The following is an 18300-nucleotide window of genomic DNA, read 5'->3' as shown; positions in this document are numbered from 1 at the left end:
GTTAATTACTTCACAGACTCTTTGTCGCTGTAATTGGCTTGCACAAAAGACATGGCTCACTACTGTTTCTAAAATTTGAAGTAATTCCGATCTATGACAACAGGTGACACTACTTATCCCTTTATGTCAGCTATAAAATTAAGAATACTCTGCATCTTCAGATTAATTTGGAAATAATCAAGTATTCTCAAACATTTTATTTTGCATAACTAGTAAGTTATCTTCATTCTCATAAAAACCAGAAAATACTATAAAACCAAAAAATTAATTTAACAAGACCAATTTTCATTTGTTCTGCTGCAACTGTAATTCTCCCAACTCTTTAAACCATTAAGTAGGTATGCAGTTGTAACATAGTATTAGCCTAAGCTTATTTTCACAATATGAATTAACTTAGCGTAATCACATACTTGAACATTTTACATAATGAAAAGGCTTTTTAATACTGTTATTTAAGGAACACAATTATCTTGCAAAGACAAGTCAGAGACAGAATCACATCATTAACGTGATATTGTGAAAAGTTAGTCTGGCACCATTGGCACTAGAACTGTTGTTTACATAAATTTTATTATTTGTCTTTAAATTCACCCTTCATTATGGCAATAAATGAAAGGACAGCAACTAGTACTGTTTGGTGTTTTGTGAAACAATGTGAAATTGAAAGCTAAAGTAAGAGACCAATAAGTATTAAAAAGCAGAAAAAAGCATTTCATTGTGTCATCACCTAAAAACAAGAAAGAAAATCCAAGTCACTTGGGGCTGCTGACAGAAGCTATAGATTAGAACAAGATTTTCAAGGCCCTTTCAAAATGGTGACACTTAGTGATTTCGTGAGACATTCATTTTTCACAAAAAAAAAAAAAAAATTGATGTGATATATAGACGGTCAGAAATCATTCTGGAAATACATCTCTAGCTACATTCCAAAGAAAGATGGATTCCAAAATATCTGAAGTGTCTTTTTACTATAGCCTACTATAAAGTCATTCACTAAACCAGTGCACTGACTATGCAAACTTCAAAAGGGCCAATAGCATGCAATGTGGTAGACAAAAAAATAATGCACTAATGATAAAATTAAGACTGGCATGTGCCAAATCTTAGAAATTTTATTGCACCTAATTTGAATTTGGCTGTTCTAAATTCTATAAAACATGTTCCCTTTGTTGTTGAAATTGAAACTGTATGTGTGTGTATATTTATATACACACACATCTTTTACCAGAATTTATATGTGCAAGAAAAAATTGTGACTAGTAGATTTAAGTGGTATTTCTGAAGACCTGTATATGCAAAAGGGGGGGGGGGGATCTGGAAAGCTCTAATAAACACCTAGAACAAAAATGTTTTTTCATAAAAATTTTTTTTTTTTCAGAAAATCTGAATGCAGATGGTTTGAGAGTGACAGATGCAGAAGAGATTATTGAACTAATGAGTGCCCATTCTGCTAAAAGCTATCAACCTGGTGTATGCAATACTGAGTTCACTGCTACCTCTTCTGAAGAAACTCAGGTTAATGAAGAGGAGGTATTGGAGCTGTTGAACTGATGGGATAATAGGACAGGTGCTAAAAAAATAGCCAGTTCAGCTGAACTGGCTATTCCTTTGAGGCTACATAATTTCAGTCTCAGAACAGGGAAGATGCTGCAGGAATGGGAAGAATGTATGGTAATCCCATTGCACAAGGGTGGTGCAAAGACCGATGTATCCAACTATTGGCCAATCAGTACCTCAGGAGTGGTGGCGAAGATTTTGGAAAAATTGGTTAGTGCTTGCATTCAGAAATGAGTTGAAGGGAAGGTCACATTTTAGCAACTTGCTCACATTCTATAATAATGTTACTATTGAACAAGACAAGTGGAACAGATACACCATGATACATTTGGATTTTGCTAGGGCTTTTGTCAGAATACAGCATGGAAGACTGTTGCATAAATTGGAGAATATGAGTTCAGATTAAAAAAACATTAGCGTGGTTAAGATGATGGCTGCTTACAGATATCAAAAAAAGTGGTATATGGGGGAGGCAAGTCTGCAAGATTTAAGGAAGCAGAGGAAGAGGGTCTATGCAGGCCCTCTATAAAAAGAATAGAGTTCATTGTGCCAAGAACACCATTGACGGTGCTTCCCCTTCCACCTCTAGCAGACTTACATGATGATTTTGTTAAATTCTGGAGTATAGTCTTTCTGCTCTCCACCTCCACACTTCCCTGATAATGACCAACCTACAATAATGAGCTGCGATATTCCTATCCTTCAAATATACCAGCCTGTTTCCATCCAGGAGATCAAAGCAGCTCTTCCATCCAATTTCTCCGCCTCTGGACCTGATGGCTTTCCTGCAGCTAAGCTTCGGATGGTGCTGTTGAAGATTCTTCAAGACTTGTTGGACATTCTCCTTTCCAGTAAAGCAATACCACCATACCTACGTGCTTCAAGAACTATCTTCATTCCAAAGAAAGAAACTTCAAGCCGTGCATCAGACTTTAGATCTATTACCATCTCCCCTGTGATACTTAGACTCTATCATAAAATCTTAGTTAAATGACTTCAGCAACATATACAGCATGATATGTTGCTGAAGTCGTTTGGCTGAGGGAATGTGGACCGCAGAGTTTGGTGGATAGAAGAAGGAGAGGTGATATGATTGAGACTTTTAAACTGTTGAGAGGTGGTTACAGGGTTGACACTGAGGAGTTCTTTCGCTTGGTTGAACAGTGGGAAGGAGTGATTACAAGAGGCCATCCCTGGAAGTTGCGAAAGGAAACTGTTAGCAAGAGGGTGAGGAGTGGTTTCTTTGCGTGGAGGGTGGTTGAACCGTGGAATGCATTGCCTGATGGAGTGGTGAGAGCGAGAACGGTCAATGAGTTTAAGGAGTGGTATGATAGACTTTGTGTTTCTTAAGGGGGACCTCCCCTCGACGAATCTTGACAGACTCTATATTCTTAGGAAGGACCTCCCACGATGAGTCTTTTGACTCCATGGAGGCCTGAATAATAATAATAATAACAATAATGATTATAGACAGAGAGCTTTTGTCCCTTTGGACCTCTGTGCTGAGAATATATATCTTCTTTCTTCTCTTCTCTCTGATTCCTGATGCCACCTTAAGCCTCTATATATGGCATCGCTAGACCTCCAAAAGACCTTTGATAGTGTCTCCCTTCCTGCTCTCCTTCGAGCACTATCTATTGCTGGATGTCCAGATGTAGTGATGACTCAAACTGTCAGGGCTAGCTGCCACTACAGTGAGACATTGTCTCATATAGCCCCGTGCTGCTTCCACACCCATGGGGTCCGCGTGCGGAGGCATGGCGCCATTGTTGTGTCTCAATTTACGATTAGTAGGCTTTCAACTACCCTTACATGTGAAACTCTACTTGTCTTTGTCCAAATCTTATTTACATACGAGATATCACTCAAATACAAATATTCAAGCTTCTCCTCCCCTTAGTGTCCCTAATATTACTAAAATATGTTTGAGTGTGAAACTAATAAGCAGTCGTGACCTTTATCTCATAACAAAAATCCCCCCCCCACCGCGTGATTAAGGTCATATGTTGTTACAAGTGGTGCATTGAGCGGCAATCTCAGACAACTGTATTTACAATGAACAAAAGTTTATTGAACTCTTAAACATGGTACAATTCATCCTTTATCAAATAAAACTCAATTCAATACTAAGAATATATAATACAAATTTTCACTAGCTAAACACAAGTATTAGGTTAAGATCCTACATGAGAATTGTGATCATATTGCCATAACAGATTCTATACATACAAACAAGTATAATCCTAGAACTAGTTAATCCTTTGTCTAACTCCTTACTAGTTTGATCATGCTATAATTCTGTATTTTCTAGGACATATATAATCAGTTACTCTACTTTTCTCACTAAGACAATATGGATTAAAATTATCCTTTCGCTGAGCTAATACACACTTTAGACCTTTAAAACTCTCTTAATTAAAATGCAATGTACATGCATAAATCTCTAGGCACATGAATTACGTATTAATTAATAATAACAAGCTCATTTTTATTCTAGTTTGACATGTACTAAAGTCCTAGTGTAATTCTCATTAATCCTTTCAACTGTTCAGCAATTGAACAATGACTACAGTTACATATGATTTGAATTGACATGAGATTTTACAGTACCTTTTGACTTGGGTCTTTTACACTGGTCTCTACCCTTTTCCGAAATTTTACCTTCCTAGGACGAACTCTTCTATAACTTATCACTTCTAAGTTCTTTTGGCACTAAGATGGGCTTTCACAATCTTTACCTTACATTCTTCAATCAAGGACATACATAGGATCATCTATTCTATCGTTGTGAAATTCACCATGTGGGCACTGACTCCTTTATAGAATTTTCTTTCTCTTGTTACGATCACTGGACGATGAAACACACTGACATCATCTTCTCTCTTTTAACTAAATGGCGTCCCTCATTTCTTACAATAGGAACACGGAATCGAAATCCCGCACACTTTGTTTCCTTATTGTGTCGGACGGAGAAAACTCCTAACCCATCACTCAGGAAAACCGCGTGAGACCTATACGAAGACTCGTGAACAAAAACTCTGAGAAAAAAAAGCCCCTTGGGGGGGGGTCCTAACCCTTTTATATGATGACCCCTACCGGCAGCTTCTTCAATTTCTTTTCTTCTCCCCTTACTGGAGTTGATTTCACTGACCAATTAGAGTGCCATTTTTCTACCAAAACATCATGCGGTTTGTGTGCACTCGACTGACACATGACAAAGTCTCAATTCGGGAATTATGACCTTGAGCTTTGGTTTTTGTTTAAGCTAACCTCTATGTCATCTATACTAAATTAATCCCCTTTCCAAAATTTTCTAAGAATTAACTTGAATCTATATCTTATTTCAAGTGTAAAACTTAGCCTCTCACATACAAAATCCTATGACTAATCTTCTTTGCTTTACTTAACCTTATTTTATCATATCACAACTGTAATAAAATTATCTTCTTTTTTTTAAGTTCAACAAACAATTTCAGCTATATTTTTCACTTGGATGCAAGCATGTTTTTCTTTCTTTTTATTTTTTGTATTATTTCTTCTCTTGTTGCATCATGATAACTGAAATTTTTGTCACCAGAGAATGACTACAATTGTAACTAGAACAGGCATAGGGTAAGACACTTGTAAAGGCTTAGGCCTATATCGAGTCTGGACATGATGTAAGGGTAGTACTGCCCATAACCAGTACAAAGATTAATAAAAATAAATAAATAAAATAACTAGTGGTGTACCACAAGGATCAATTCTTGGTCTACTGTTATTCAATCTGTAAACTGATGATATTGGGAAGGATTTGACAGGCAACATCCAGCTCTTTGCTGATGATGCAAAGATAGGTAGGGTTATCAGGAATGCTGCTGATATGCAATACTTGCAGAATATTTTGAATAGGCTGGAACTATGGGCATAGGAAAATGGATGTCAGTTCAATGTGAGTAAATATAAAGTCATGCACTTTGACATGATTAGATATCCAGTGTCGTATTATATTGGTGGGATTCTACTAGAAGAAACTGATCAAGCTAGGGATCTTGGAGCATTAGTTGATAGGAAGTTGAAGTTCAGGGGTCATGTAGCAAAGATTGCAAATATACAACTCAAAAGGTAATTGCAATTCTGAAATGAACTTTAACATGTAAATATAAGGATGTAATTTTGTCTCTTTAGTAGGTCTTGATAAGACCCCACTTGGACTATTGCGTGCAGATCTGGTCTCCTGCTTTCCATTGTGATTCTGATACTGTGTAGAGTAGAAAGGAGGGTGTTAAAATTGATATTGTAGAAAATAGATTGAGAATTTGTAGACTGCAGACACTAGCAAACAGGAGAAACGGGGGGGGGGGGGATATAATTGAGATGCACAAACTTCTGAAAAAGTCATACAGGATTTCAGTTGATGGAATTTTTCATTTTATGAAGGATGGGGATAGGACAAGAGGGCATCCTTGGAAGCTGAAAATGAATGCTGCTAAGAATGGGGGGGGGGGGGGGGCTAGATTTTTTTTCTCATAGGATGGTGTATATGATTGGAATGGATTGCCATTGGATGTTGTGTGTGCAAGCAATGTGAATGAATTCATGAATAATATGATAGCTTACGTGTATGATATGGTGCCTCCCTCAATGAGTCCCTGGAGGTATCTCTTAGTAATAATAACAATATATTTTCTTTTAGGATTTTTATTATTTTTTTATTTTCTAATAGGACATAAAATTAATTAATTTTTGTTTATCAGAACTTTCCAGATTCCCCTTCTATATATATATATATATAGTCTGCCTTTGTTTACAATTAAATGCTCTCTCATTCGGAACTGAGATAAAATTCTCAACTTTGATCCAATACTTTTATATCTAACTGCTGTTACAATATGTTGTCAGACATAAATTGTTCGACAACAATGACGTGCATTTTAATATTTTGCAGACAGTTACTTTATTTTATTAAAGAAGAATTTATGTTTAAATTTCAGTGATGAAGGTATACACTTAAAGCTTATTCCTTTTACATTAGTTTAGGATACTAACCATTTCCCAACTTCATGAGACTAAAATTTTAGAAAACAGACATTAAAAAAAAAAAAATTATAAGTGTGACAAAATAAAAGAAATCAAGAATTCAGTTTCTCATTGTATTGTTTTTTAATAATGAAAGCACAGTTATCTCTATAAATCAGTAATATATCCCAGTAAAAATATCCTTCACAATCACATTTACCTTGTGAAATAATGAATTTTGAAGGAGCAATAATTCATTCCACACATTCCCTGCTTTTTCAAACATTTACAGTATACCTATACCACTGACATATAACCAATGATGAGTTAAAGAATAAAAATTGTATTTTACTTCAAGAGAGGTTCATATAATAACAATAAGACAAAAAAATTTACCTCCTTCTGATCCATTAGTTTTGCAAGATCAGCAGCTAACCTATTCTGTTCATGGACTGCATCCTGATGTTGCTTTTTTATAACATCCAACTGCTTTTCTAGTGTAGCTATTTGTTTGTTGCGGCTTTTGAGTGCATTTTCTTTTTCTCTCACTGCAGTAATCAGATAAGAATACGGTTGATGAGTGTGCTCCAAAAGTTGACTGGCTGTTAATAACTAAAGAAGGAGTAAAATTAATCCTTTCTAAGTGTAACTTGAGAAACATTATGAAAGATAAAATGTTAACATTGTTTAAAAAAATAATTTACAGAAATTACATTAAGATAATGCATAATCAAAAAAAAAAAAAAAAAAAGGTCATACAAAACAGTTACTGTTTTATATGAAGCAGAAACCTGGAGCATAACAGAACAAGATAAAAGAACCTTAAGCTTAGAAAAGTCTGGATCTGCAGGAAATAATAACAGTAGAAAAATACATAAGCTATAGAGTTTGCTACAATAAACCGATGAGATTACAGATTGAGATAGTCCATACAGGTGGAAAGAATGTAAGAGAAAGATGGTTATACATACATTTGAAATGGGAACTGGTGGAAGATCACCAATAGGAATACTGCACAACTACTCAGCAGGATAACATCCAAAATGATTTGGCAGTAATGAGGATTCTGAATTTCAGTGGAAGAACATGCAGGATATAAAAGAATGGAAGAAGATTGGTACTACTTGCAGTAAAGAACCTTAAAAGATTATTAAACCTCTAAGGTTCTTAACTGCAAGTAGTACCATCTTTAATTACACAGTCATACACACCTGGTTTAGTTTGATAGCACAATAACGATTATTCCAATTGGTATATGAACAACAAGATTTTGTATAAAGCATTAGTCATGAGGGACCTTCATAAAAACTTTCACAAATAAATTTAATCATTTAAATGACTGCATTTCCATCTTATGATTTAACCAAATAAAAAGTGTTCAAAAAAAACATAAATAAAAGATAGTATTTTAAATGAAAACATTTTTTAACCCATATTGTTGATAGTTAGTGGTTCATCCACTCAAGGAGTTTGTATGCATGAGTGTTGAGCACCATTCTTCTTAGTAGGTTTTAATATGGCTGAGTGTGTCACATTTTTGCAAAAGTCAAGTGAGTTAATAACTGGACCCCTTGAGCAGTGCTGGCTCTAGGGATCCTGGCACCCCGATGCAAATTTAAGTCGAGTGCCCTTTACTTTTTTTTTTTTAAGAAATGTAGTTAACATTTTAAGGTTAAAAACTCAAAACACATATTTTTATGTAAAGCCATGTACTTTGAAATATATATATATATATATATATATATATATATATATTAACAACACAGCAAGAATAGCAAAACATACAAAAATGCAGACTAGAATTACAGATACATAAGTTGCCAATTACTAGGCTATAAGCTATTATAACCAGAGATGTACAAACCAGAAAAATTGCACAATGATAAGAATAATTTAATTTTTAATGGAAAAAGAAATGTATGAAAAAATGAAACTATTTAAAAGATTACTTTTCTTGATTTTATGGAAGAAAATCATCCAAAATTTCACTTGTTTCTAGTTTCTCACATATATCACCTTCTATTGTGATCATTGACAATCCAACCAGTCTTTCCTGTGAAATACTAGATATTAGATATCTTTTAATTAGCTTCAGTCTTGAAAACGATCGTTCGCCACTTGCTACGGAAACTGAAAGTGTCAAAAATATTCAAAGCGAAATTGTTAAATTAATAAAGATGCTATCTAAATTATTTGCAATATTTTCTGTGGGTCTAAGTTGTCACTATCCTGTATGATGTCTTTTAGAATTTGTATTTCATTATAAAATTCAGTAGTGGCAAAAATATCCTTTATTTCACCATCAGTCATCTCAACTTGTAAATCATCACAGTGTTTTCTTAAACTGTCCACATCCATATGAGAAATTTCCTTGAAACTGGATAAAAACTGAAATATGTTAAAGAGACTTATCAAGGAATCAAACCTTTCAGCCAAAGAATTAATAATAGTGTCCACAATTGGAAGAAAAAACCTGTAACTTTAAAGTTTTATTGCGGATCAACTGGCACTTCGACCACATATTCTTACATCTGCATAATGTATTGCTTTTGAACTCAGGAGAAATTTCTAAATCTAATGCTAATTCTTTTGCCGATTTAAGTATCCTATCCTATTCCCTCAGCCATATGGCTGGTGGGGATAGCTATATGCTACCATACTAGGGAGATGATTATGAGCAAGGTAATTTCCCATTGCATTCCATGGCGTACTATATTCTATGACTGTACCCAGTGTGTTCGTGGTGTCGGTTTGCCTGCTTGTGGGATGAAACCCCCCCCCCAGATAAACTGGTGGAAAAAACCTGTTGTCCACGCCTGAGACCGACTAACTTGGCTATGGCTGAGGAAGATCCTTAAGCTTTTCACGTTGCCAAAGGGAATCGAATCTAGGACACTCCTTCCCCACGAGCAAAGCCACAGCCACTAGGCCAGTGCTTCCCAAACTTATTAAAATATTTCGCGGCCCCCATCGAAAAAAAATAGTAATACAGATATATATTATTATAATATTTATTGTATTTATATTCAATACAATTTATATTCAAGATTTTGTGTTTGTAATCTTTTTTGTGTTTCTTATCAATACCTTTGAAATGAAACTTATATGAATAAGTATACATTTATTAATATTCATTAATCGCTGAAATACACAAGAAACAAAATTTATGAACCAACACCAACGTGTGATTTTTTACATTAAAATATAAAAAAGAACAAAAAAGAAATAATAAAAATTAAATATGTTTCTTTTAAGATTAAAAAAAATATACTTAGTCTTAAAACATTTTAAATTTGTTTTCATTATTTCACGGCCCCCCCCTCAACAAAACTTACAGCCCCAAGGGGGGCTGTGGCCCACAGTTTGGAAAGCGCTGCACTAGGCTAACTGCTCGTAAGCCGATTCAAGTATAACATTAAAATTTTCATCTGATCTAAATTCTTTAGTAAAGTCAACTGCATTATTTAATGCGTTTATAGATTCAATTAAATTTGTTTGGATTCTGAAGCATTTTACCCACTACATTGATCCTGCACAAAACTCATACCAGATTATAAGTGAACACAAAAATTTATAATCTTTAATTTTTAAAGCTAATGTTTTTTGCTTCATATTTTGTGCTGTTGTCGTCAATTTGAATATTATCATAAATATCCACAAAATAATCTAAAACTTCTCCAGTATTACATCTAAGTGAACGAAGAGTGTCAATCCTTGCTTCCCATCTAGTATCAGATAATGTTTCAAATGCAATTTTGGTGTACTTTTTCAATACATCCCATCGTTCAGTCAAAGCACTAAAGAAATTATAAATTTCTTTGCGGTGATCACTAAAAAAAACTCACTGTTTAAGTGTAAGCAATCACCAAATTTAATGTGTGTGCTGCGCATGGGACAAAGAGTGCTCGAGGGTTAATATTCAATGTATCCCAACGCCACTGTTTTCCTTGCATGTTCACCCTATTATCATATCCTTGTGTTTGCAAATTTTTAATATCCAAATTTAAATCTTTTAATTTATACAAAAGTCTGGATAAACCTCCAGACTTTTGTATTTCTTTTTCACGTTCTTTTGCCGCTTTTATTTTTTTTTATTTGAAGCTCCAGATAATTCTTTTTTCTTCTCCATTATGCCCATATTTATTCTGAATTAAAAAATTTATTGAACAAAAAATTTGTTAAGACATAAAAACTAAATGTAAAAAAAATAAAAATAAATGCTTAAAGAAATGCATAAATTTTGAGTCTGCTTACCTCAGTGGGAATTAGTTACACATTCACTGTGTGTTTAGCAATCAACAGTTCGATGATTTACAAACAACACGTGCGGTGTGTTCCACAAAAAATGTGTAATAGAGGTTAAGCCAGATACACGTGCATGCCTTCTGTCCTAACTGACGAATGTGCACTGCATGTAAATAAAAAAAAGTCGGTAATATAAGGCGCCCCTATAACACGATGCCTGGATGAGTAGCCGGCTCGTTTAGTGCTTCTGACAGCTCTGTATCACACACACACAGCGAAAAACAACTTGCAGTTTTTTGCTAAATGTTATTAAAACTTGCAGTATTTAGTACAATATATTTAGTGAATATCCACATTTAATAAACGCTAATATTAAAACGTGTTTTTATTTTATTTTTTCTAATCACTTCAGTGCACCTTGAAGAAGGTGCCCAGATGCAATGCATCGTCTGCTTACCGTGTTAAGCCGGCCCTGAGTATGTTGGTATTTTTAGGAAGGAGAAGAGAATAAATGTCATATCATTTCTAAGTCAAAGTCAAATTGGCATCTTCTGGGAACAGCACACAAATATAGATATGTGCATAGAGGAGATTCATATGTATGCAAGACTGAATTTAGGAAATTAAAAATGAAGCCTTACTATCCTAAAGGAAGCTGCCTAGTGACTAGCTGATTTCCTTTTTGTTTTGTTAATTAAATTTGAACTTGATTTTTTCCCCTCCTTTTTCAAATAAATTTAAGCTGTGTTTGAATGTGAAAATGTATTTCTATAATTTGTCTTTAGTTAAATTTATGTAAATAATCTATGTGTGTATATATATTGTTTATTAATTAATTATTCTTTTGTTTTGCATTTCATTTATCCTTACTGATGAGACTAAGATAAGTTTTATATATCTGTCACTTTTTTTTTCTGAACTGCTGAAGGTTCACTCTGAAACTTTAAGAAAGGCAGAGTGAGCCTGTTCTACAGAAAAGAAGTAGATGGAATGAAACAGGAGACATCTGTTTGAGAGTTCTTTCACTTGGTTATACTACAAATTACAGATGGCAAGAAATTATATTCTTAGTTTAATCCTTTATACAAATGACCATGAAAGACCAACCACCTCCCCTAGACCTACCTGGTGTATACCAGGTCCCTTGCAGCTGTAAAGTCTTACTTTGGCCAAACAGGCAGGACAGCGAATATCAGAATTTCTGAACACAAGGACTACATCCGTTTTCACAAGTACAGCCATTCTGGTCTTGCAGACCATGCTCTGGATACATGCCACAGAATACGGTGGAAGAAAGCTACAATAATACACCGTAGCAAATACAAATTCGAAAGACTATTTATGGAATGAGCCTCAGCCCTAAGAAACTCTCCAAACCTCAACAAATTTGGTTGTATGCGACTGCCCAAAATTTGGGAGGCTTACATCAGCAGACCTTCAGCCCAACGGCCAAGAACACCTACTTAGCCCACTAGAGGGCACCATCAGGACTTTTAGGAGAACAATAGCTTCATCTCTTCGTTCTCAGTTACTGTGTTGTAGTGCCTACGTGCACGTGCCTTTTTTTTGCAAGTTTCTTTTGAAGATGGCGATGTGACGTTGCCGAAATATCAGAAATATTTATTAAAGTGTAATTTAATTTATATTCAGATCTACGTTGTTCAATTCTTTTAAGTGATTTAATAATGCATAACTGACATATAAGCCTGTCTTACGAGAACTTTATACAAATGTAAGCAAATAAAAATTTGTATGTGAAGTAACATCACAAATGGGTTGCTTGTATGAAAGTTTATTTTTCACTTGGTTAGACTATAATAAATTTAGTTTAATCCTTTATCCAAGTGTGAGCAAACAAAGTTTGCACCTGAAAGCATCTTCAGGACTGGGGTAAGGTGGTACAACACCGGGCAACTTGTTATAAAAGACCTTGCTAATGCTTCTGCCTGGTATCTCCACTTGGGCCTAGCTCCCACTGAAGAGACCTCAATAAAGGTCGAAACTAGTCTGGGTAGTGGCCCTTCCCTTAATGCATAACATTATACATATCTGCAAGGAGATGTGTTTTGCATTATGGGAGATACTGAGATAAGAGTGATGTTAGCTTGCTCCACCCTTGCAATGAGTTTCCCGGTGTTGTACCACCTTACCCCAGTCCTGAAGATACTTTCAGGGGCAAACTTTGTTTGCTCACACTTGGATAAAGGATTAAACTAAATTTATTATTAGGGTTGCTTGTATATATATATATATATATATATACAGGTTAATGACTTAACATTAATTGCCTTAGTATCACATTTTGTAAGGGATCACTACCTAGATGTAAGGATCACTACCGAGACTGTTTTCAACTTTCATCGAACTGAAAAAGTAAAGGAGTGCTCATCATAGGCCTAGAGTAGTTAGCATAGTGATGCAAGAGAGTCTAATACTATTAGAAAAGACAAATAGATAGTATGAAAGAGTGATAAAATATCTCAGTTCTTTTATATCATCATATAGCCAAAGGCTATCAGTTTTTCCTTTTTCACTAATCTCGTGCAGATGAACAACCAAAAGACAAATTGATACTAAAGTGCAAAGATGACAGATACCCAAGTGGTTAGCCTTATCTGAGATAACTGCCTTGAGTTGGCCTTCTCTGCCTGGGATTGCTCTCCAGTCATCTGTGCAATTGAATATAAGATTACACTGAACTAAGAGGATGGAACCAAAAACCTCTCACAGCAAAAAATAGACAGAAATTTATCCCCCCCCCTAGTGAATATTGCATAATGTGGGTGATCTACACCACCTAGTCAAAAATTTGATATCTCCTAGAATGCTTCTTTCTAAATACAAAAATCATCTGACTAAACAATAAAATTTCCACAATACAATATTATATAGCATTTGTATGTAATATTCCTAGTTTTCAAATCCATGTTTCTTTTTTAACTTTCCATAAATGGTATTTTAATTCATTAATTATAAAGATCAAAATTCTCTTTGTATTGCTAAAATAACCTGTTCTATTGTAAGTAATGGAATGACATTATATAATCTGTTCTAAATATGCAGGACAAGAGGACAGTTGTAGAATGCATGCCTACTAGACATTCTTTGTATCTTCTGATTCAAAGAATGTCTGTTTCCAATCGGTAACAGATGTCACAGGTTGGAAGGTGACCACATGTAATTCTCCAAGCAAGATCCTTCCTGTTGGGGGTATTTTTTGATACCCTAACAGGAGGGTATCAATAAGCAGGGCCGGCGGAAGCGGGCATGGGGGTGGCGCTACGATGGGGGTGCCGCCGCCAGGGAGCAGTTCATAAGTTAATTTTTAAGAAACAAAATTTTTATCATAAAAACAAAAAATTCTTAGAATGATCAATATTAAAATAAATTAGGCCGGATACACCGAATAAAAATTTAAAAAAAATGTATATTGTCGCCTCTTTGATCAGCCGGTTGTTTACAATTTGCAGCTAGAGCAGGCTAAATGCTTGCCTGCAAAATGTTGTGTCTACTGCAATCTATCTAAAGTGAAACGATGAATGGTTTTTATGTGCAAAACAAATTTTCATACAAAACATTTGTTGCTAGTTAACCTAGTCATATGGTACGCATCTCAGTAGGCTACTGACAGTAGTGCAGTGCCGACTATTATTTCGTCTCTGTGTCGTATGTGTAATAATTTCTTGTGGGTATAAAATAGAAATGGAATCAAAAATTTAAAAAAAAGTTATTTGGTGCACAAAATCGTAAGCGTCATGCTGCAAAAGAAGCAGATATTAAGAAACAGACTGGGGATCTTAATAAATTTGTTAAAATATTCTGATGCAGATTGTAACCAACTCGATACATCAGAAATCAGAGTTGAAGAACTGTACACATCATCCAGTTTTCATGAAAGTACTATTGCAACTATTGAACATGATTTAAGTGAAAAATAATTAGGATTTAGTCAACTACAATAAGATTTAGTTGTAGTTGACCACGAAACTAACACATTGCTAGTCTCTGTAAATTTAGAAGATCCAGGTGAATGGGGAAATATTGATGAAAAATTACGAGCTGTTTTAATTGAAATGGGGCCTGTTCAAAAGAAAAATAATATATCCCAGAGATACATATGGTTGTAAATTTGGTGACACACATTATAATAGAAAAATGGAAAACAGGAGCTCGTGCCAAGAACATGGCTCATTTATTCCGAAACTTTAAATTCTGTTTTTTGCTTTTGTTGCAAACTTGTCGCACCTACTAAATCAACTGAATCACCTACTGAGTCTTGTAGAAGGTTATAACGATTGGAGAAATGTAAGTACAACTTTACATAGACATGAGACTAGTTTAACTCACATGAAAAATTTCTTTAAATGGAAGGAACTTGATAAAAAAAAAAAAAAAAAAAAAAAAACTACTATTGATTTCCAGACTCAAGGCATGTATGAAATGGAAAAGAAACATCGGACGAATGTTTTAGAGCGCTTGATTGAAATTATAAAATTCCTTGGTAGTCGAAACTTAGCTTTTCACGGATCATCTGATAAATTATATGAAAGGAGTAACAGCAATTTTTTAAAATTAGTCGAACTGTTCGCTATGTTTGATCCCGTTATGGAAAATCATGTGGAAAGGGCCCTACAACGAATACAATAGGGCACACTATTTGAGTAAAGACAGTCAAAATGAAATATTGGAAACTTTAAGTAATGCAATCAGGGATACAATTTTATTATCAATTCGAAAATCTAAATATTATTCCATAATTTTAGGCCGCACACTTGATGCAAGTAAAACAGAACAAATGACCATTATTATTCGCTTTGTTTCCTGTGACAATGGAATTGTCAAGATCAGGGAAAACTTTTCAGGTTTTGCAGATATATCAGATTCCACAGGACGTGGTTTATGTGCAACAATAATGAAACAACTGGAAAAATGGAACATTCCCATTGAAGACATGAGGTCAAGGGTATGAAAATGGGGCAAATATGAAATGGAAAAAATATTGGCTCCAAAATTTGCTTTTGAACAAAAATTTTCGAGCATTTTACGTGCCATGTGCTGCTCATACTCTGAATTTAATCATTAATGATGCAGCCAAAGTGAATGCAGATACAATTTGTTTCTTTGCAATTATTCAAGAAATATAAAATTTCTTTTCATTCAATTACAAACGTTGGGCAATCCTTTTAAAGTTCGTAAAAAAACTAACATTGAAACAGCCATCAGAAACGTGATGGGTAAGTAAAATTAATGCAATCCACCCTCTACGATATCAGTTAGGAGAAATTTATGATGCACTTTTTGAAATTTTAAATAATGAAAATTTTAATAAAGAAACTCAGCATGAAGCACAAACATTATGTGCTAAAATAAAGGACTACAAATTTATTTGCTCTCATATAACTTGGCATGATTTACTTAACAGAATAAACCCTGTGAGTAAAATGCTTCAAGACAAAAATATGAACATTACACTTGCTTTAGAATCTATCGAAAACTTAAAAATATTCTTACAAGAGTATCGATCAGATACAAATTTTAAAGAAGTTCTAAAAACGGCAAAAGAACTGAGTGAAGAGGTGAATGGAGAACAAGAATTTAAAACTGGTACGGAAGTTCGACGCCGAAAGAAGACACGACAATGACTACGAGCATCATGACGAAACGCCACAATTACCAGAAGATATTTTTAGAGTGAATGTGTTTTATACACTTATAGACATTGCAATGTGTTCGTTAATAGAATGTTTTGAACAACTAAAAACATATTATGATAATTTCAATTTCTTGTATAGATTACTACAAATTAATAACGAAGATTTATGAAAAAATTGTGACGATTTAGAGATTCTCTTGAAGGACGGTGACAATAAAGACGTAAATGCAATAGAACTATATGACGAGTTATGTGCTTTCCGGGATATTTTTCGGAAGGAATATTTAAATATTCAAAAGCCCTTTCGATATTCTTAATTTTATTGTGTCCAATAATTTATCTTTCCCGAACTTTTCAATTGCTTTAAGAATACTATTAACTTTACCTGTTAGTGTAGTGAGCGGTGAACGTTCCTTTTCCAAGTTGAAATTGATTAAAACCTACTCAAGAACAAGTATGTCACAAAAAAAGGCTTGTTAGTTTTTGGCGTTAATAGCTATTGAAAATGATATATGTGTGGAATTAAACGTTAAGACCATTATTTCTAATTTTGTGAATATGAAATCACAAACCTTTAAATTTTAATAAAAAAAATTTCAAGTATATTTATGTAATTTATTTTCTGTTATTCTGTAAAGATGTCATTTTTTGAATACTTATATTAAATGTTCTAATTATTTCTGAATTCTTTTCTTATTTTCTCATCTATTTTGAGTTTCTTTTATTTTTCTAAAAGATAGTTCCACTTATAAAAATTATTAAAAAATTTTTACAAGTTACTAAGAATTTAGTAACTTGTAAAATGCAAGAATTTTTAAACTTTAGTTCAAATAAATTTTAACTTCATTTTAATTTTGTTAGCGATTCGGGTCGTTGAGAAGGCTATAATCCCTGTATCATTATATTCAACGATTAAAGTGAAGTGGCTTTATCAAAATTTGCTTTAACTTTTGAGAATTTTTTTAATATTCGGGTTTTTAACGATTATCCTGCCTAGCCAACACCCCTGGTTCGTTACATTTAGTGAACTAACGTGTGGCTGTTCCATCAAAATTTATTTAAGAAATTTCAAATAATTAAAATTTTTATTATCGTAAAAGAACCACACTCTCCCGGTTCATTACAGGGGCGCTTAGATAGAAATTGCATGTGGGCGCCAAAGACCCTAGCGCTGGCTCTGTCAATAAGCTATAAAACAAAGTCTTGTTATCAGTACTGAAATGTGGAAGTTTATGCCGAAAGAGATTAAAGATTTATTTTTACCAAATTTTACTTTTTTTTTTAATAGAAGAATGTCAATGCCAGAATGTCGTAGAAGTCTTAGATTTAAGCATAGGATGTTATAGTATTCAGGAACAATCCCAGTTTTTGGCCCTTTATAATCATTTATCCAAACAGGTAAAGATGAAAACTCAGGTAGTGCCGAAAAAGGTCTGCACGTGTGTGATTGGACTGCGACATTTTATAGATTTTTGAAGCTGTATTGCTTAAATAGCAGAATTTTAAGACCGGAAGCCCACATCTTCCATGCTTCTTTGATAGTTGAAGAAATTCCTTTTTGACTTCTTGGTATCAGTTGGACCAAAGAAATTGCACAGGCTTACTATATAATTGCCTTTCTTCAGCTTCTGTGATGTTTGTAATATTTATTATGTACAACTGAGAAGGGAAGATTACGGTTTTGAGAACTATGGCTTTAGAAGAAAAGGTAAGTGGCTCAATTTTCTGGTCTTCTAAGGTTTCAATGTTCTTGTATATAATTGGATCTTGTATATTTCTTTAACTAGTAATATTGGGTAAGTAGAGAAGGGAATTCCAAGTATAATGAGGATTTCACTCTCAGGGGG

General features: G+C 34.1%; 1 protein-coding gene across 1 annotated transcript in view; it reads right to left on the bottom strand.

Moving 5' to 3' along the window:
• The window catches only part of LOC150104804 (progesterone-induced-blocking factor 1-like), a 363656-nt gene that overhangs the window by 28714 nt on the left and 316642 nt on the right, over nt 1-18300 (bottom strand). The window contains exon 11 of the mRNA XM_090395645.1: nt 6952-7167. Coding sequence (XP_090251771.1) covers nt 6952-7167 — 216 coding nt within the window. The remainder of the gene's footprint in view (nt 1-6951; nt 7168-18300) is intronic.

The sequence above is a fragment of the Typopeltis vanoorti genome, chromosome 7 (genome assembly GCF_054136105.1).
Source record: "Typopeltis vanoorti isolate ZY-2024b chromosome 7, IOZ_Tvanoo_1.0, whole genome shotgun sequence".
In the NCBI taxonomy this organism is placed as follows: Eukaryota; Metazoa; Arthropoda; class Arachnida; order Uropygi; family Thelyphonidae; genus Typopeltis; species Typopeltis vanoorti.
This window is presented reverse-complemented; position numbering and strand designations above follow the sequence as displayed.